This window comes from Chiloscyllium punctatum, chromosome 38 (genome assembly GCF_047496795.1).
Source record: "Chiloscyllium punctatum isolate Juve2018m chromosome 38, sChiPun1.3, whole genome shotgun sequence".
NCBI classification, from domain to species: Eukaryota; Metazoa; Chordata; class Chondrichthyes; order Orectolobiformes; family Hemiscylliidae; genus Chiloscyllium; species Chiloscyllium punctatum.
Window position 1 is genome coordinate 62,940,340 of NC_092776.1, and position 21,862 is coordinate 62,962,201.

At 40.7% G+C, this 21,862-nt stretch overlaps 1 protein-coding gene across 2 annotated transcripts in view; it reads right to left on the minus strand.

Annotated features, from left to right (window-relative positions):
• Positions 1 to 4,096: 4,096 nt before the first annotated feature.
• The window catches only part of tspan15 (tetraspanin 15), a 189,393-nt gene continuing 171,627 nt past the window's right edge, over positions 4,097 to 21,862 (minus strand). For both annotated transcript variants that reach the window (XM_072558013.1, XM_072558011.1), the window contains one exon: positions 4,097 to 14,192. In XM_072558013.1, the coding sequence (XP_072414114.1) occupies positions 14,016 to 14,192 (177 nt within the window). In that variant the 3' untranslated portion in view covers positions 4,097 to 14,015. The remainder of the gene's footprint in view (positions 14,193 to 21,862) is intronic.

Below are 21,862 nucleotides of genomic sequence, written 5' to 3' on the forward strand. Positions count from 1 at the left end.
AGCAATCACTTCTCTAGCTTCCCACAGAGTTCTCGGGTACACCTGATCAGGTCCTGGGGATTTATCTGCTTTTAACCGTTTCAAGACATCCAGCACTTCCTCCTCTGTAATCTGGACATTTTGCAAGATGTCACCATCTATTTCCCTGCAGTCTATATCTTCCATATCCTTTTCCACAGTAAATACTGATGCAAAATATTCATTTAGTATCTCCCCCATTTTCTGTGGCTCCACACAAAGGCTGCCTTGCTAATCTTTGAGGGGCCCTATTCTCTCCCTAGTTACCCTTTTGTCTTTAACATTTGTAAAAACCCTTTGGATTCTCCTTAATTCAATTTGCCAAAGCTGTCTCATGTCCCTGTTTTGTCCTCCTGCTTTCCCTCTTAAGTATAGCCCTACTTTCTTTATAGTCTAAGGATTCACTCGATCTATCCTGTCTATACCTGACATATATTCCTGAAGAAGGGCTTATGCCCGAAACGTCGATTCCCCTTCTCCTTGGATGCTGCCTGACCTGCTGTGTTTTTCCAGCAACACATTTTTAAGCTCTGATCTCCTGCATCTGCAGTCCTCACTTTCTCCTTATACCTGACATATGCTTCCTTCATTTTCTTAACCAAACTCTCAATTTCTTTAGTCATCCAGCATTCCCTATACCTACCAGCCTTCCCTTTCACCCCAACAGGAATATACTTTCTCTGGACTGTTATCTCATCTCTGAAGGCTTCCCATTTTCCAGCCATCCCTTTACCTGCGAACATCTGCCTCCAATCAGCTTTCAAAAGTTCTTGCCTAATACCATCAAAATTGGCCTTTCTCCAATTTAGAACTTCAGCTTTTAGATGTGGTCTATCCTTTTCCATCACTATTTTAAAACCAATAGAATTATGGTTGCTGGCCCCAAAGTGCTCCTCCACTGACACCTCAGTCACCTGCCCTGCCTTATTTCCCAAGAGTAGGTCAAGTTTTGCACCTTCTCCAGTAGGTATATCGACATACTGAATCAGAAAATTGTCTTACACACGCTTAAGAAATTCCTCTCCATCTAAACCTTTAACACTATGGCAGTCCCAGTTGATGTTTGGAAAGTTAAAGTCCCCTACCATAACTACCCTATTATTCTTACAGATAGCGGAGATCTCCTTACAAGTTTGCTTCTCAATTTCCCTCTGACTATTGGGGGGGGGGGGTCTATAACACAATCCCAATAAGGTGATCATCCCTTTCTTATTTCTCAGTTCTCAGGAAATAAATTCCCTGGATGTATTTACGGGAATATCCTCCCTCAGCACAGCTGTAATGCTATCCCTTATCAAAAATGCCACTCCCCCTCCTCTCTTTCAGTTAAAGGGAAGAAATGAAATGAGAGAATTTCTAAACTACGTAGTCCTCCCACTACTGGATTCCATATCTTCATTTTATAAATACCATTCACAGACTGATTTCCTCAACAGCAGCAGTGTTGAAATCATTATTGGGTGTGGGGAAGGTTTAGTTACAGGGTGCACATAGGACAAATATGGGCTGGCATCATATATGCACCTCTGCACCAACTGACTGAAAATAGATTAATAAATCACTGAGTATGGAAGAGTACTTTTCTTTCTGTGGGATTCTACTGTGTTCCAGCATCAGCTTTTTCCAATAACGGTGGTTAGTACTGCTGCCTCACAGCGCCGGAGACCCGGGTTCAATTCCCGCCTCAGGCGACTGACTGTGTGGAGTTTGCACGTTCTCCCCGTGTCTGTGTGGGTTTCCTCCGGGTGCTCCGGTTTCCTCCCACAGTCCAAAGATGTGCAGGTCAGGTGAACTGGCCGTGCTAAATTGCCCGTAGTGTTAGGGTAAGGGGTTGATGTAGATGTAGGGGTATGGGTGGGTACGTTTCAGCGGGGCGGTGTGGACTTGTTGGGCCAAAGGGCCTGTTTCCACACTGTACGGAATCTAATCTAATCTAATATCCTGTAAAGTGCAGCTAAACATTACATGTGCAAGGCTGGGTATTAATGCTGCTACTTTCTCTGCTATGCCTGAACAAAATAGAGTGAGATCCTACTATTTGTTTGCAAGGGAGGACTGCTCAGTGGCTGACTTCCCACATTGTCACCCTAAATCCCTCCTTAGTCTCTCTGAGAAGAACAAATCCAACTTCTTCGATCTATGAATAGACCGAAGAACCATTCTCGTGAATCCTTGATGAAGGAAACTTCACTTCAGTTGAAAGAAGAACAAAGATTGCAGGAGGAACTCGGCAGGTCTGACAGCCTCTGTGGAGAGAAAGAAGAATTAACACAGAGTCCAGTGACTCTTCACTGGAACTGTTCCGAAGAGGAGGTTTGGAAGGATACAGGCCAGGAGCAGGCAGGTGGGACTAGTTTAGTTTAGGATAATGTTTTGCATAGACTGGTTGGACCAAAGGGTCTCTTTCCACGCTGTATGATTCTATAACTTAATAAGTCACTGGATTTGAAAAGTTAACTCTGTTTTATCTCCACAGATGCTGCCTGACCTGCCGAGTAATCTCCATTGTTTCAGATTTTCAGCAGAGAGTCATGGAGATGTACAGCACAGAAACAAACCCTTCGGTCCAACTCGTCCATACAGACCAGATATTCCAACCCAACCTAGTCCCACCTGCCAGCACCCAGCCCATATCCACCCCCCTAAACCCTTTCTATTCATATACCGTAAAAACATATTCTCTTAATCCCAATTAATCCACCATATCTGCTCCCTGGAGGAGCAATTTTACTCCAGGACTTCCCAGATATCCTATTTCAAGGACTACAACTTCCTCTCCCCAGCGATCAACAATGCACTTCATCACAACTCCTCAACTTTCTGCACCTTTGCCCTCGAACCCCTTCCCCCTAACTGCAAATAGAGCCTCCCTTGACACCACATTCAATCCCACTAATCTCCAAATACAGCACATTATCCTCTGCCATTTTTGCCACCTACAGTCAGACCCTACCACCAAAAATATATTTCTCTCCCCACCCCTATCCACGCTCTGCAGAAACCATTCCCTCTGCAATTCCCTCCGTAGGTCCACGCTCCCCACTGACCCACCCTCTATACCCAGCATCTTCCCCTGTCACCGCACAAGGTGCAAAACCTCCACCCCTCACCTCGGTCCAATGCTCAAAGATTATTTCAAATTTGGCAGAGATTTGTCTTGCACATCCACCCACCTCATTTACTGCATCAATTGCTCTTGATGTGATCTCCTCTACATTGGTGAGACCAAGCGCCAACTCATGGTTCAGGAAACATCTCTGGTCTGCATGCATCAAACAAACCCACTGCCCTGTGGCTAGCCACTTCAACTCCTCCTCACACTTCCCCAAAAACATGCAAATCCTGGGCCACCTCCATTGCCAAACCAAAGCCACTTGCCAACTGGAGGAAGGACACCTCATCTTTCGTCTTGGGACCCAACAGCCACATGGCATCAACACTGACTTCACTAGTTTCCACATCTCTCCACCCTCCACCTCATTCCAGATCCAACCCTCCAACTCAGCACCACTCTTGACCTGACCTACTTGCTCATCTTCCTTCCACCTATCCACTCTAACCTCCCTACCAACCTATCACAATCACCTCCAACCTGCATCCACCTATTGCCATCCTATTACTTTCCCCTAGCCCCATCCCTCTTTTTACCTCTCCACCCCCTAATCCCTTCACATTCCTCATGAAGGGCTTATGCCTGAAGCGTTGACTCTCCTGCTCCTGAGATGCTGCCTGACCTGCTGCACTTTTTCAAGTGCCACGCTTTTCAACTCTGTTCAGGTGTTAGCAATCAGGAATGCATCTTCACGATAATGTAATTTGCACCTTCAATGCTTTCTTTAATGGTTGAATGCCATTAGTCTATAATGATACCCAAAAACACAGCATCTGCTCATCCGAGAATGCCATGTGAATCAGCTCCTTTACCATCTGGGACCTAATATCACTACAATTTACCAAGACACAGAGATGCCAGCCACTGCTTGAGTGTAAACCTGTAACCATGGATATATTATTAAATGTGAGACATGACATACCCAGTGAGAATCATCTCTTTATGGACACAATTAATGTTTAACTGTTAGATGATTAACACAGACTTTATTGTGAAATGTTAATACAGAAACAAAATGTATTAGATCTTAAACATTTTAAAATATTCAAAATCATAAAAACCAGAGTATCCATAAGCAATCATTTAGAGGCCTTTGCAACAATAGTTAGAACCATACTGTTATTTTAAAATAGTGCAGACTGACAGAACATTATCTTTGCTGTTCAGCCAGCATATAAACAGTAGAAGATGCACAAAGTTCAAACTTTCCTTACAGTGCCTAACTCACAAAGGCAAACAAAGACAAAAAATGATTTGATGGATCTTTGAACAAAAAAATGTCAGTTTTATCAGTCACCAAATGATTTTGAAATAGTTTTTTATATATAATTTTTATAAAATATTGTTTTGAATTAGATTGTAAAAACCATTTGGAATTTAGGCACAAGTGGACACCATTCAGTCTCCATTGAGTCTGTTCAGGAATTTGTTAGATTATGGTTGATGTTTATTTTAGTTATCATACAGTCATAAAGATGTACAGAATGGAAACAGACTCTTCAGTCCAACTTGTCCATGCTGACCAGATGTCCTAAGCTAATCTAATTCTATTTTCCTGTACTTGGCCCATATCCCTGTAAACCCTTCCTATTCATATAACCATCCAGATGCCTTTTTAATGCAATTGCACCAGCCTCTACCACTTTTGTCTGACAGCTCATTCCATACACACAACACCCTCTGTGCAAAACAGTTGTCCCTTAGGTCCCTTTTAAAGTTTTCCCTTTTCAACATAAACCTATGCCCTCCAGTTCTGGACTCCCCTATGCCAGGGAAAATACCTTGCCTATTTACCCTATCCATGTCCCTTAGTCTGCCTTTCTTCTGTAACTTTGATGTGGAGGTGCCGCTGTTGGATTGGGTTTGACAAGGTCAAAAATCACATGACACCAGGTTATAGTCCAACACGTTTATTTGAAAATGCAAGCTTTTGCAGCTTCACTCCTTATTCAGGTGCTAGTGAAAGAGGGAGACACAGAATTTGTAAGTAAGAGATCAAAGGGCCATAAGACTGATGAAATTCTGGGATTTGTATATTAATCAATTGAAACCTGCATCTCCATTCTAACTGATTAAAAAGATTTAACAGCTACCTTAACTGTATTTAATTAGTTTGCATCAGTTGTATGTTCCATGATCTTTTACTGATAAATTCTGTGTCTAAGGTCCTCTTCTCTCACTAGCACCTGATGAAAAAGAGAGGCTTTGAAAGCTTGTGTTGTCAAATAAATTTGTTGGACTATAACCTGGTGTCTTGTGATTTTTAACCTTAACGCTGTTACCTAGCAAAACATTTGCTGTGATGAAATGCTGCAAGAAAAATGTGCAACCCCAAGAGCAGGGCAAGTCATTTCATTAATACCTCAGAACTAAGTATTAGCAGATACAGCTTTCGTGGTCAATGTGGATTATCTATAAATCAACAGTGCCTGTGGTTAGCTAAGAAGTGTTACAATGCATTGCACAATAGAGCGAGATTAGGCTTATTGAAAGGCTGGTAAAAACAATAACTGCAGATGCTGGAAACCAGACTCTGGATTAGTGGTGCTGGAAGAGCACAGCAGTTCAGGCAGCATCCAACGAGCAGTGAAATCGATGTTTCAGGCAAAAGCTCTTCATCAGGAACAAAGGCAGAGAGCCTGAAGAGTGGAGAGCTGCCTGAACTGCTGTGCTCTTCCAGCACCACTAATCCAGAATTATTGAAAGGCTGTAATGTTTAACTGAGGCAGATGTTGCATTTAACCCATCCCAAAAATGTTCCATATTTACAATCTAATTTGAAAAGCTCTATTAAGAAACAAACTGATTCAATTCAAAGTATGTACAATTTGCACTGTTTACTTAATCTACTCATTCATCAAAAGTCTGATGACTGAATAAGAATTTTCATCTCTATAGCAGCTTTCACAATGTCAGTTTGCCACAAAGCTTTACAGCTAATGAAGTGAAATCTTCACTGCAATGTTGTGACAGTCAAGTAACACAAAGATCGCATGAACAGCAAGGCTATAATGACCACTTTATCTGTTTTATTGATGTTGGTTGAATTAGACTGCGAAGTATTAAATTTGTAGTGAGGAATGTGGGAGATCAGCCAGGAAAGCGCAAGACTAGCGAGGTTTAAAGGTAGAGATGAACATTTAAGCAGCAGAACAGCTGAACCAGTGTGAATATAGAGGTGGATAGACAGTGTCTTGATGATTCTGTGGATATGTGATCAGAAGCTATCTCAGAGTAAAGTGCAACATTATGGCTGACCAGAAACTCAACTGGACTCGCCACATAAACACAGTGGCTACAGAAATAGGTCAGAGACTAGGGATACTGCAGCAAGCAACTCACCGACAAAGTCTATACACCATCTACAAGGCACAAGTCAGGAGTGTGATGGAATACTCCCCATTTGCCTAGATGGGTGCAGCTCCAACAACACTCAAGCAGCTTGACACCATCCAAGATAAAGCAACACGTTTGATTGGCACCACATCTAAACATTCAATCTCTCCATCAACAGCACTCAGTAGCAGCAGTATGTACTAATCTGCAAGATGCACTGCAGAAATTCACCAAAGATTCTTAGATATCATCTTCCAAACCCGTGGCCACTTCTATCTAGAAGGACAAGGGCAGGAGGTACTTGGAAACAGCACCACCTGCAAATTCCCCTCCAAGACACTCACCACCCTGACTTAGAAATATACCGCTGTTCCTTCACAGTAGTTGGGTCAAACTCCTGGAACTACCTTCACCCCCTTCCTCTTACTGGCACTATGGGTCAACCCACAGCAGGTGGACTGTGGCAATTCAAAAAAAAGCAGCTTCTCAAGGACAAATAGGGGTGGGCTATCAATGCTGGTCAGCCACTGATGCCCAAGTCCCACAAATGAATTTTTAAAAAAAAACCAAGGTCTGGCTTAGCCTCAGGACAGGAACGAGAACGTAAGAAACTCGGGTGAAAGGTCATTTGGCCCCTGAAGCCTTCACCACTAGCTAATACAATCACCTCGGAATTCCTTGCTCATCAAAAGTATGTCCAATTCTGACTTAAATAGCAGTCTCCAAAGCACACTGTGCTAAAGAATTCTGAAGATTAATGAACCTCTGGCAGAACAGTTTCTTCATCTGTGTCTTACGTGAAGGACTCCATATTTTGAAAATCTGCCCCCAGTTCTAGATTCCCCCATTAGTGGAAACATCCACTCAGCATCTATTTTATTAAGTCCCCTCAGAGTCTTTGAAACTTAAATAATATCACCCATCACTCTTCTAAACTCCAATGAGTATAGATTCAACCCTTCCACATGAATTAAATCCTTTATTGCAGGATAAGCCTAGTTAACTATCTCTTAAATACTTCTAAAGCAAATATATTATCTCCCATTAGGCAAGCAAAAATTGATGTAGGTGCAAATGCCCTGTACAACTGTAGTAAGATTTCATACTTGTATACCACATTATCCTTTCAATAAACGCCATCAATCCCTTTGCCTTCCTAATTGCTTGACAGCTTTGTGATTCGTCTGCAAAAATGCACAGATCTCTGTATACCACAACATTGTGCAGTCTCTCACCATTTAAATAACAAGTTGTTTTACAATTCTTCATGCCAAAGTGAACCTCATATTTTCCCATGATATTCCATGAGTCAAAATTTTGCCTATTCATGTAACTGACTATATCTCATTGCAAATGCTTTGAATCCTCCAAAAAACTTGCTTTTATACCTTCGTTTTGTTAGCAACTTTGCCATAACATAGTTCATCTTTTCATTCAAGTCATGAATATAAATTGTAAACAGCTGACTCCCCAGGCCTGATCCTGTGGTATTCCACTGATTACAGTCTGCCAGCCGGAAAATGACCATTTATCCTAACGCACTGTTACTTAGCCATTCCTCTATCCATGCTAATATCATCATCAACAATGTATTATTATTCTAACATTTTCCCAAAGATAGAGATTATATAGTTATCTATTATCTTTCTGCCTTCTTCCTTGATGATATTTTATATTTCCATTCTGGACGTAAACAACTAGTGTCGCCACTATCTTTGGAGTAACATCTTTTAAGACCTTCATATGCAGACCATCAGCACCAGGGAACTTGTCATATTATCTTTCCTACTACTTAGCAACAGCATTTGTTCAGTGTTTCTCTCTTCCTGTTGCCAGATTTTCATTTACTCCATGGATAGCTTTTGGATTAATATTTTTATGTATTTCTTGTGTTCTCCAATTTCTCCCTGTTACAATTTTTCAGTCATACTTTGCTAAGACTTCCCTAGTCCTACCACTAATTTTCAAATGCCTTTGTTTCAATGTGATATCACGCTTCACTTCCTTAGTTAGGTAGGAATGGTGCACATTTCTGGTAGAGTTTTTCATCCTCATTGAAATGTATCTTTGTTGAGAGTAAAGTATTAGTTCCTTAAATACCTGCCAGCTTTCCACTGACTTACTTTGTAACCAATTTATCCAAGAAATGTGGTGCTGGAAAAGCAGAGCCAGTCAGGCCTGCTCATCGGATGCTGCCTGACCGGCTGCGCTTTTCCAGCACCACACTCTTCGACTCTGATCTCCAGCATCTACAGAGCTCACTTTCTCTTAACCAATTTATTCAGTCCACTTTAAACAAATGCCACTATACTCCTCTAACAGACTTAATGGCTCGGGTAGGACAAATCTTAGGGGGAATGATAGGAGAATGAAGGGAGGTGGACGCAGCAGCTAGAAAAGTGTTCTTAATCTTAGCTATAGAGAGGCCCATAATTACCACAGAGAGCTGAGTGACGATTCTTGAGCAGTAAGCAGTATGGCACAAATATATTGCTGCTCAGAGGCTTGCTCACTGGCGGATCTATAGATGTAGGGAAGCAATGCCCAGCAGCTGGGTTGTGGCAGGAGTAGATACAGTTCAGGTTGCTGCCATTCAAGATGCTGCAATACCTGGCCCATCCAGCCTCACTTGTTTTGCTGACAGGTGATATTGGGTTCAGGATCTTGTGAATGACAGAATATTGTGAAGCTATTGGAAGCACAATCATAATGAGGTACTTTTAAGGCCTGGTTGGAATTTTTCTGCTGGTGGACTGGTCCAGCATCCCACAGGAAGCTGCTGATTCAAGGGAAGTGGCCTTTCTGCTGCAGGCCAGGGACGGGATCTATGGGGCAAGAGCCTCCATGGCCCAATTCTGGGGTAGCAGGCATAAATGACTGCCACTAGAATCAAGAAATATTAAATCATAATAATAAATTTGTGAGGCAAGGCCAGAGAGAATGGGATTGGAAGAAGAGAAAAAATGTGTCAATGAGCATTCTGAATGGCAAAGCAATGATAGGCTGCTTCTGAAAGCAAACACAGAGACAAACAAGAATAAAACCAAAGTGCAATAAGCAAAAGGAAAAAAACAGCTTCTGTCCTGAATTTGTTGAACTCAATACTGAGTTTGTGGAGTTGTAAAATATCTACTGGAAAGTTGAGGTTCTGTTTCTTGAACTTACCTTAAGCTTTATTTTACCCACAGCAGGTCATGAACAGTGAAGTCAGTATGAAAACAAGATGGGAAATTTAAATGACAGCCAATTGGAAATGTTTGGAGACTGAACATTTACAAGACAGTCACCCAATCTGGGTTCAATTATTGCAATGTGGAGTAGACCACGTACTAAGCAGGGAATACAAGATACTAAATTTGATAAAAGTGAGTGTACATCCCTGATTCACCTGGCACTGTGAGGCAGCAGAGCTAATCACTGAGCCATGCCGCCCAATGGTTCAGGTCAAGAAACCAGAAAGCGACAGAAGAATCATGGAATAGTATGAACAAGGTGAGAGGACAGTTGAAGTAGAAGGAAATCTGTTCAATGGGTCTTTAACAGGCTGAAATGAAAGGTCTAATTTGGAATTCCTGTTTTTGGATTTTATGAAGATGGTATGCTGTGAACCAGACCAGCCCCCTCAAAGTATTTTAAGAAGTTAGCCCAAACTTTTAACTTTTACTTATTTTAAAAGTACATGTGAAGTCATGTTCCAGTTGTGATGTGACTGGTCAAACTACACGACATTAAACAAAACACAATTCATTCAAACTCTACAGTTAAAACACAAACAAAAGAAATAGGAATTTTGAATAACTTAACTATTGGAAAACTTAAACCGAATAATACATACAGCATCTATTACTAATTAACTGTTCCAGTATAGTAACATCCCAGAAACACACCCCTTGGCAAAAAAGGTAAAAATTGATAGAGATTCTTACATGCAGTTCTCCAATCCAGGAGGAAATAGCATCAAGACAGATTTCAGAGAAAGCAACAGCTAGGGATTAATCACTGAAGCTTGCACCTCTTCTGGGATCCTAAACAGTTTCTGACTGTTTAAAAAAAAAACAGGAAGCCTGGTCTGTGAGAACTGGCAACCTCCACTCAAGCTGCTTTCATTGTTCCACCTTTTTAAAAAAAACCTAAAGGCCTCCTATGTTGTTTACTTAGGCCGCCCCTAGTTGTGAGTTTGTCACCTCTGCCTTTAAAATCTCTCTTAAAAAAAAACCCAGGACAAAATAACCTTTTTAAAGGGACAGCATCGCCACAGATAGAAATGGGCTGTTTGGCATTTGGGCTTTTATTCAGAAAATCTGATGACAATGTTAACATCAGACCTCTAAGTACAGATTAACAAAAGTTAAAAAATAAGACAAGTGAGTGTGAGTGAGGAGATCAGTTCTCAATAAATCTAGAAAGGATTAGAGGCTAAAGGAGGATTCAGATGGAGGGAAAACCTCACACAGCAAGAAAGACTCCTGATCAAAGAAGTGGGCAAGAGGTGAAAATGATGGAAGATCTCAGCTTGTCTCACAGTTAGTCAGATCTACATTATGAATACAATAAAGTCAATTGGCACAGAAATGACTAAACTCTAAGAATGAACAACAAATGTCAGTTATTCTTATGAGTGTAAAATATTACTGAATTTAATCTTTCCATTATTATGTTCAGTCTGTGGAATTTAATTTTAAGAAATCTATAAATCTTCAAAATTTAATTATAATAAAATCCAAATCACAGATCTCAGGAAAACGTTCTATGCTATGTAACATTTCAGTTACTCAATTCTTTCACAGGATATGGGCATCAGCAACTAGACCAGCATTTATTGCCCATGAGATGGTGGTGGTGATGAGCTGTCTTCTTGAACCACTGTAGTCCATGTGGTCTTTGGTATGCCCAAAGTGCTAATAAAAAGGGATTTCCGGGACTTTGACCCGGAAATGGTGAAGGAACAGCAATATGGTTCAAGGTCAAGAGGGTTGCAGCTTGGAGGGGAAACGTAGGTGGTGGTATTTCATATTATCTATTACCCTGTTCTTTGATGTCACTGTAGTGTATGCGCCGGTGTTGGAGTGAGAGAATGTGGACACAGTGCCAATCAAATAGACTAGTTTGACCTGGATTGTCTTGAGATTATTGACTGCTGTTGGATTTGCACTTATTTTTTAGGTCAGATGAGTATTACATCATACTTCTGATTTATGCTTTGCTGATGATGGACATGGTTTGGGGAGACAGGAGATGAGTTACTCACTGTAGAATTCCAGCCTCTGACCTACTCTTGCTGCAACAGTATTTATATAGCTATTCCAGTTCAGTTTCTGGTCAACAACAAACTCCAGGATGTTGATAGTGGGGGATTCAGCAATGTAATGCCACTGAATGTCAAGGGTAGGTAGTCTGATTCTCTCCTGTTGGAATTCAGCACTGTCTATCATGAATGCAAATTGCTCATTACCAGCCTGAGCCAAAATGCTGTCCAGGTGTTTTTGCAAATGGATAGCCACTTTTTTAGTATCTGAATCGTCAAGATTGGTGCTAATTGTGCAATCAATGATGAACAGCCCCACATTATAATGAAGGAAAGGTCAGCAATGAAGTAGCTGAAGATGGCTTTGTCTACAACACTACCTTGAAGAATTTCTATAATGTCGTCCAAGAGCTGAGATGACTGACCTCCAACAACCACAAGAATGCTCATCTCGGAAGCACAATTGATGGCCCCTTCTATCACTTTGCTGATATCCAAGAATAGATGGATTGAGTGGTAATTTGGTTCTACTTTTTGAGTACAAGATATACCTCGGCAATTTTCTACATGGTTTGGGTGGATACCAGTGTTACAGCTGTACTGGAACAGCTTGGCTGGGGATGCAATAAGTTCGTTCAGGAACACGTCTTTAGTACTATTACTGGAGTGCTGTTGGGTCCAAAATCCTTATAATGTGAGTGAATTGAACTGGTTGAAAAGTTGCATCTGTGGTACTGGAGCCTCTCCTGTTCAATTAGCTGCATGAAAATGAATCTTGCAAAAAACATGAAAACTTGAAATCACATGAAACTTTTGAATAAAGGAAAAATACCGCAGGTGCTGGAAATCAAACAACACAGTAAATGGTGAAGAAACTCAGCAGATCTGGCAGTGTCTGAGGAGAGAGAAACAGAATTAATGTTTTGAGTCTGTTTCTGAAGAAGAGTCATACCAGACTTGAAACTTTAATTGTTTCTCTCTCCTCAGATACTGCCAGAGGTCCCGAGTTTCTCCAGAATTCTCCACGTTTGCCTCAGATAAACCTACAAGGAGTTTCCCCCACCAGTTGTAATATATGAGAAGGGAAAAAAAATGTCATACCTGGGATTTCCTGATGTGTACTTCCCAAGAGGCAAAATTCCTTGCAATCAGTCATGTTGGTAAAATTGCTCTCTGTCTATCCTTTTAACAATTAGATACACATTGCAATCAAATTTACAAAAAATATTAAAAAGCAGCAAGTTGCCTGTCAGCCTAAAATCCTGAACATTCACCTGATGGAACGCAGATTGTTGTAGGATGAAGTACACAAGTCCATGTTTGTATAAAACATTTGGACGAAGCGAGTCCAGCTGAAGGAGTGGTTACATCTGCAATTCATCCATGATCATAACGCACAAAAAGTAATTCATTCCAATTCTTGTCTCAATTTGTAATACAGTAGCGCCTTGACTTAATCTGTTCCGGGACCCGGTTCACGAACTGAATCAATTTTTCCCATTGTTTGGATAGCATAAGAATGCTTGGACGTAGCAACGAACGCTGTACACAGTGCACGCACCAAAGACGAACTGAATGAGATCACGCGGGACCAGAGAGCTTTTGTGTTCAACAATCGTGTAGCAAAGTAGAACAATGAAACCACATGGTTGCACACGGGCTTTTTGCGTTCGTACCTTGAATTTCATACGTACGTTGAAGCAAACTTTTACGTTCAATCTTGTTCGATTTGCTCGTATGTCGAGGCGCTACTTATGTTGTTCAGGGTTATGATGGTGAAATACATGGATGGAGTACCTGTTGCACCTTGAGAATAGTTATATTATTGCAAAGGAGCAGTAACAGGACAGAGAGGTAGCAAAATACAAGGTTGCATTATCACAAAACAAAACATATTTGCCCTGAAATCAAAATGACAGCACCTTTAAAAAGTGTAGAGAGATATAGTGCTTCTTGTACATTAAATGGAAAGAATGGGAATTTTAGAGTGTTATAAGTACTGTAATACAAAATGAAGGGAGAATACAGAAAATATTGGTAATACAACCCAGGTCTTCCAGAATCTGAAAGCTTAAAAGCTGGATTTCAATTTGGATATAGATTCTTAACTCTGATCTCCACCCAAAACTGTGCTCTGTTTACTTTCAGTGCCAAAATTTTTTTTTGGTGGACTTAGATTGTCTTCTTAAACTGCTGCAATATAAACTCAATCTTTTAACACCATCAGAATCCCTGGATTGTATTACAACTTGTACTGCTTCCTGAGACACCAGTAACTCGATATAATTACCCATACAACAAATTTCACACAACAGCATCGAGAGTAGGTAAACACCAACAGCATCCTGCCCCTGATGTGCTTGCACTTTCATAGTTTCCATAAGACGGTCCACTCATCAGGCCAATATCCATGGCATCATATTCATAGATGATATCTTCCAGCCGGCTGATATACAGCCAAGTTATTAAAACGCCAAAAAACTGAAAGACAGAGAACAATGAAAGCAATGCAAAGCAATAAATTTTCAAAATTGCACTATAAAACTGCAGCACTAAACTCTAATTTATATTGGCTTCAACAGTGTATTAGAAGAGTATTACTTCAGGAAATGGAGTTATTGAAGGATATTTAGAAAGATAACCACAATAACAACGGACTTTCAACATAATAAAGAAGTTTGGACTGGGGAATCCACACGTTTGAGCAAATTTGTCCAATATTCTGTTCAGTTGTTTTTGTCATGGAAACAGACCCTTCAGTTCAACCAGTCTAAGCTGAACATTATCCCAAACTAAGTTAGTTCTACCTGCCTGCTCCTGGACCATATCCCTCCAAACCTATTAAAGGATCTATCCAAATGTCTTTTAAATGTTGTAACTGTACCCATATCCACTACTTTCTTTGAGCAGGCTGGAGAGATAAGAAGCTTCTTATCATTTAAAGTGATGTGCAAAAGAAGAATGATGAAATAAATTCTGAGAGTAGTTAGGATATGGAAATGTGAAACTGTGCCTGAAAATGTGCGGGGTAGGTTCAATTAAGGTATTCAAGAGGGCACTGGATGATTATTAGTGTAGAAATATAGTGTGCAAGGGTATGGAATAACGCAGGAGATTGGTACTTGGTAATGATGCTTCCTTGAAGAGTAGGTTCAGGCACAATGAGGCCAAATGGGCTTCGTTCTGCACCGTAACACAGGTTTGATTATTAACACAAAGATATTGCCTAGCACTCCACAAGATAGCAATTAGGTAAAAACTGACACAAGGAAAGATGACTAAAAGTTTGGTCAAAAAATTAGGTCTTAAGGGGAATATAAAGGAGGAAAACTGTCAAAGAAGTTTTAACAGTTGTGTCTTAATATAGAATTCAGGGCAAGAAAGGGGAAAATTTTGGGAGAGGTTTGGGTTGATAGGTGTGTAAAGGGATGCCATCAGCAGAGGTAGGTGAATAGATAAATCTCAACTTGTTGACAGAATCCATGATCTTGGTGCACACTCTTCGTTGGAGTTGAGGATAGAAGAGATATGGGTTTAAGATAATGCTATGTTGAGGAAAGAAATTGGAATATATTGTTTTCATTTGTACAGGATCCTGGAGTAGATGTGAAAACTAGTTATGTACTAGAAACATTCAAAACTGCTCTCCTAACATAAAAGGATACAAAAATGGGTTGGTGTTCCAAGGAAAACAGCAAAAGTTTGCTCCATTTTTGTCACAGCATAAATTTCCAGCCCTCTTCAATTTTATAGTAATTTACTATTTTAAGAATAGTAATTGGACTTGAAATGGCAACTTTATTTCTCTCTCTACAGATGCTGCCAGCTTTTCTGAGTTTCTCCAGCACTTTTAGTTCTCACTTTCAATAGTTAGAGTTAACATGGTCAATGGAAGGTCAAAGAATAGTCAGTTGAGTGAAAGCACACTAGTAAATGACTTCTAGAGGGAAGGGGAATTTTGAAGTAGGACAGGAATTGAGAGTGGTGACGGATATGGTCAGAGATTTCCCTATCTGTGTCTGAGGCAATAGAGAAACCACACAATGACTATTAATATGGGTAGAAATGTTCAGAATCTGGTAAAATACACAGTAGGTCTGTCAGCCTCTGAAAGCATAAAAAGTCGGTTAAGTGGCAGATGTCTTTGGTATATCTAACACTACCAGGTATGATACATTACTTTTCTCCATTTGCTGCCAAGAGAATCATTATATTCTTTCAACACTCTCTTTTTACTTCTGCTTTAAATACAGGGCGACCCCGCATTTGCGGGTCCAGTTACCACAGTTTCAGTTACCTGTGGTTTACCATGGCCCGAACATATAAAAGGGAACGTTCCAGAACCAGGAACCTGCTGGGAAGGTACATTTCCCATTTGAGTGAATGGGTTCACACCAATCCATTGTTTTGGGCATCCATGGTAGGTCTTGGAATGTATCCTCCACGGGGTACTGGGGGACTACTGTATTAGAGATTGTCAGTCGTTTAAGTTGATGGCAAAGCTCTCAGGTTCAGAAGTAAAACACCTAATGTAGTCCCGACTTTGATAGGATTCTTACACAATGAAGAACAAGATTTTGAAATATAACTTGCTCTAAATGGAGATAAATACATTTCTAAGGAAACTGTCAAAGTGAAAGCAGCATAGGTGACCTATCTCACAAAGTCAGCCAACACAGTAAAATAACATTTAGGCCAACACTGGGAAAGCACAACTTGTAGACATTGACCTTATTAACATTTTTGAAAAGAAACTGTTCCTGAAGTTTATTTCATGGGCTGTGGGTGTCACTGACTAGACCAGCATTCATTGTCCATCCTAATTGTCCAGGTTATTGGCAATTATTAATCACCCACAATTTTTAAAAATTCATTTACAGGATGTTACTATCGCTGGCATATCAATTGTGATTTTTTTTACCACAAATGAAATGGTCAAGTTTAGCTTTTTATTCTAGATTTTTACTGAATTTAAATTTCACCTTCTGCAAGGGTGCAATTCAGGCTCACTTCCCCATAATATTAGCACGTTCTACTTCTATATTATTCTAAACCACTGCGCGCTTCCCCCCCTCCCCTCCCGCCCCACGGGGAAATGTTTACATCACTTTACTAATCACAGAAATTTAAAAGAACCAGACAAACAGCTTTCATCATATAAATGGTGCCTAACTTTGAAGGAGTGTCCCATTATTCCAGTTCTGAAGTCGTCTGACTGGACTCAGAAACATTAACTCTGTTTCTTTTTCCATAGATGCTGTCAGACCTGCTGAGCCACTCCACCATTTTGTGTGCGCCATTATTCCAGTTTGTTGGAAGTTCTGATTTAAGCAGAACCTTTTGGTAGCACAGTGGTAAGTTTTCTTGGTTGAGCACTAATCGTTTACGTTGCAACCCAATCTTTACATTTCTACAAGTCAGATAATACTGACTCTCTGCAAATCAAATATTACTATCATGCTTCACAAAGTCAAATGTTAAATGCTGCAAATTAATTTTCACATATAAGGAAGATCTTGGAAATGAGTAAACTTCTGAAATTGGAACTGGTACAACATCTACCCCACAAGCCTGATAAGGTGGATTATAAAAAAGGGAAACAACTTGCAGCATTGTTCATGTTGCTAGGGAATTGGAAATGAAAGCAGGTTGTTATTTCATTGTTTAGAGAAAAGACCGGTTATTCCACTGGACATAAAGTATTGCAAACTTTCAGAGAAAAATTTTGTCCTGTCAGTACAACATCCTGGACCACTCCTGAAAACAGTTTAAAAACACATTGTAAAACATCACTTGCGAGCAAAGTAAACTGCCAAACTAACTATTGGTACTTTTGTGATAGGTTTTTGGTCTTAAAGGAGTATATCTTTGCTTCCCTGCATGTAGTCTCGGATTACTGAATGACAGTACTACCAAATGCTATTTTATAATAACTTACTGATTTTTTAGTGAACGAAACATGTTTCAAAAATTGTTTTGTATTTGTTTCACAGATCAGAACTTTTTAAGCTTACATCCTGATCCTCTGAGGATAACTGTAATTTAGTGTTCAAGTATCCAGCGTGGAACTAAGAGCTTGCCAAGGGCTAGAATATCTAATACCAATGATTCATAAAGATTGCAGACTGAATTTAAAACGGAAATCTTTGCAATTTTTCCGAAGTCTGCATTGAGGCATAAACAGCAGTTGGTTAAAAAAGTGACTTTCCTTAGTTAATAGATTCCGGTCTTATTTTGCAAAGACTGATGTCTAAGAGGTAAGAGGTCTGTAGTTCCTTATTTTTTTCTCTCTCTCCCCCCTTTCTGGAAAAGTGGTATTACATTGACAACATTCAATCTAGCGGGACTATTCCTCAATCCAATAATGATTTGGAAAACCATGGAGAGTACTATGTTTGCAGCTATCTCTTGCAGCACCTTATTGTTAGACTATCAGGGGAGTTGTTGGATTTTAATCTGAGTTTCTTTAATATTTTCCCTCTATTGAGGAACCCTTACTTTACCCTCTATTTCTGATACACATATATTGTCTTCCGCTATGAAAACAGACAAAATATTTGTTAAATACATCTATTTTCTCATTGGCCATGATATTTTCTCCTGACCTTGCTCCTAAGGAATTCAGTATAAATGCCTCTAAGTCAAAATAATTTCCTCCCACAGCCAAACCCACAATAAAATGGTTGGCTCTTTACAATTGAATGAAACGGTCTAGCAAGTTGTCCCAAACTGCTACAGAAAAGCCATACAGGAATCAAACCAGTCTACATAAGGAAGTAGATAACTGCATTCAGAGATTTTGGAGTTAAGATTAAACAGCATGTTCTCAAAGATCATCACCTCTAAAGTACTCCATTGGTATAAGAGGATTAAGTCAAAGCATGTCAACACTTGATCACAAAAATGGTGCAGATTCCTAGGGACTTGCGAGGCAAGGAGGACTAGTCAAGATGGATACACTGCATCTCAATATGGCTGGGATCAATTGTTTTCTTGGAAAGTTAACTCGAACTATTGTGGAAGGCTTGAATTAACTTGGCAGGGAGAGGGACACGAGGACGAAGCAACATTGAGGAATAAAGCATCCAAGCTTGGGAAAGACAGAAAGCATCAGAATAAATAAAACAGAAAATGCCAGAAATACTTGAGTCTAGCAGCATTTCTGGAGAGAGAAATAGAATTGACATTTTAAGTAAACGACCTTTCTAGTAATCACAAGTAGCTATAAATACAATAGATTTTAAGCAAGTGAAAGTGGGAGGATTGAGAAATAAACAGAAGGTAAGTTTTGTGTTAGGATTCAAGACAGGAAAGATGATAAATTTTTAGAGGTGACGAAGGAGTGATGCTCCGAAAACTAGTGTGCTTCCAATTAAACCTGTTGGACTATAATCTGGTGTTGTGTGATTTTTAACTTTGAACACCCCAGTCCAACACCGGCATCTCCAAATCATTCTTCATCCTGCTTACCTCCCTGCATTAACTTGCATCTGCTGTGATTTCACCCATTTCAACAATTTATTTCCTGATATCTGTTGTTAGGTAAAGGTAAAGTTGCCAGAGTCTAACTGCACCATTTGGTTATTAGACAGAAATAACTGGTGGTAGTTTAACATGAGGGTCACCACATGGGGAAGAGGAAGAGGTCAGGAAGGAGAGTCTTTCATAGTAATCTCAGACTTTGTGGGAACTGAATCCATGCTGTTAGTATCACTCTGCATCACAAACCAGCCATCTAGCCAACTGAGCTACTGACCCCCGACCTCTACTTTTTCAACTTTGGATTTTCTACAATGTTTGAATTCATGTCCTTTACACTCAGGTCTAGATTATTAAAAGAGGGATGGTCCTAATTCTGGAAATTGTGGGAAGCATCAAGATAGATAAGTCCCCAGGGCCGGACCAGATACTACGAGAAGCGAGGAATGAGATTGCTGCCTCTGGCATCGATCTTTGCATCCTCACTCTCCACGGGAGTAGTATTAGATGATTGGAGGGAGACGAATGTTGCTCCTCTGTTCAAGAAAGCAAATAGGGAAATCCCTGGGAATTACAGACCAGTCAGTCTTATATCTGTGGTCAGCAAGGTACTGGAAAGGGTTCTGAGAGTTGGGATTTATGACTATTTGGAAAAATATAGTTTGATTAAAGATAGTCAGCATTGCTTTGTGAGGGGCAGGTAAAGGTACCTCACAAGCCTTATTGAGTTCTTTGAGGCCGTGACGAGACAAGTTGATGAAGGTGGAGTAGTGGAAGTGGTGTATATGGATTTCAGTAAGGCATTTGATAAGGTTCCCCATGGTAGACTCATTCAGAAAGCAAGGAGGTATGGGATATAGGGAAATTTGGCTGTCTGGATACAGAATTGGCTGGTCGAAAGACGAAGTGAATGGTAGTGAATGGTAAATATTCTGCCTGGAGGTCGGTGACCAATGGTGCCCCACAAGGATCTGTTCTTGGGCCTCTGCTCTTTGTAGTTTTTATAAATGATGCGGATGAAGAAGTGAAAGGATGAGTTAGTAAGTTTGTCAATGACACAAAGGTCAGTAGTATTGTAGGTACTATTGCAGGCTGCAACATGACATTGACAGGATGCAGAGCTGGGCTGAGAAGTGGCAGATGGAGTTTAAACTGGATAAATGCAATGGGATTCATTTTGGAAGGTTGAAGTTGAATGCTGAATATAGGGTTAAAGACAGGATTCTTGGAAGTTTGGAGGAACAGTGGGATCTTGGGGTCCTTTTGCATGGATCCCTCAAAGTTGCCACTCAAGGTGATAGTGTATGAGGGTTGTGTCTGGTGCTTTGGCTTTCATTAATAGGGGGATCGAGTTTAAGAGCCAAGAGGTTTTGCTGCAGTTCTATCAGACCATGGTTCAACAACATTTGGAAGATTGTGCTCAAATCTAGTCACCTCATCATAGGAAAGATATAGATGCTTTAGAGAGGGTGCAGCGGTGATTTACCAGGATGCTGCCAGGATTGGAGGGCTTGTCTTATGAAGAGAGCTCAAGTCATTCTGTTCACCGAGCTGGGAGTTTGTGTTGCAGACATTTCATCCCCTGTCTAGGTGACATCCTCAGTGCTTGGGAGCCTCCTGTGAAGCGCTTCGGTGATGTTTCCTCCGGCATTTATAGTGGTTTGAATCTGCCGCTTCCGGTTGTGAGTTCCAGCTGTCCGCTGCAGTGGTCGGTATATTGGGTCCAGGTCGATGTGCTTATTGATTGAATCTGTGGATGAGTGCCATGCCTCTAGGAATTCCCTGGCTGCTCTCTGTTTGGCTTCTCCTATAATAGTAGTGTTGTCCCAGTTGAACTCATGTTGCTTGTCATCTGCGTATGTGGCTACTAAGGTTGGCTGGTCGTGTCGTTTCGTGGCTAGTGAGTGTTCATGGATGCGGATCGTTAGCTGTCTTCCTGTTTGTCCGATGTAGCGTTTTGTGCAGTCCTTGCATGGGATTTTGTACACTACATTGGTTTTGCTCATACTGGGTATCGGGTCCTTTGTCCTGGTGAGTTGTTTTCTGAGAGTAGCTGTTGGTTTGTGTGCTGTTATGAGTCCTTGTGACAACAGAACGAGGACATGCCGCAACCCAAAGGACTAGCCACACTACCATACATCAAGAGTATTTCCGAACTGACAGCCAGATTACTGCGACCACTAGGACTCATAACACCTAGACAGGGGATGATACGTCTGCAACACAAATTCCCAGCTCAGCAAACAGAACCACAACAACAAGCACCTGAGCTACAAATCTTCTCACAAACTTTGAAGAGCTTGAGTGAGTTTGTGCTTTTCACATTGGAGAGGAGGAGGAAGAGAGGTGACTTGATATAGGTGCACAAGGTAATGAGAGGCATAGATGTAATAAATAGCCAGAGACTTTTCCCAGGGCAGAAATGGCTGTCACGAAGGGTCATAATTTTAAGGTAATTGGAGGAAGGTTTGGGGAGATGTCTGGAGTAGGTTCTTCACACAGAGTAGTGGGTGCGTGAATGCATTGCCAGCAGAGGTAGTAGAGTCAGAGACATTAGGGATATTTAAGCGACTGCTAGACAAGCACATGGGGGGCAGTAAATTGAGGGGTGTTTAGGTTAGGTTGATCTTAGATTAAGATAAATGCTCAGCACAACATCGTGGGCCGAAGGG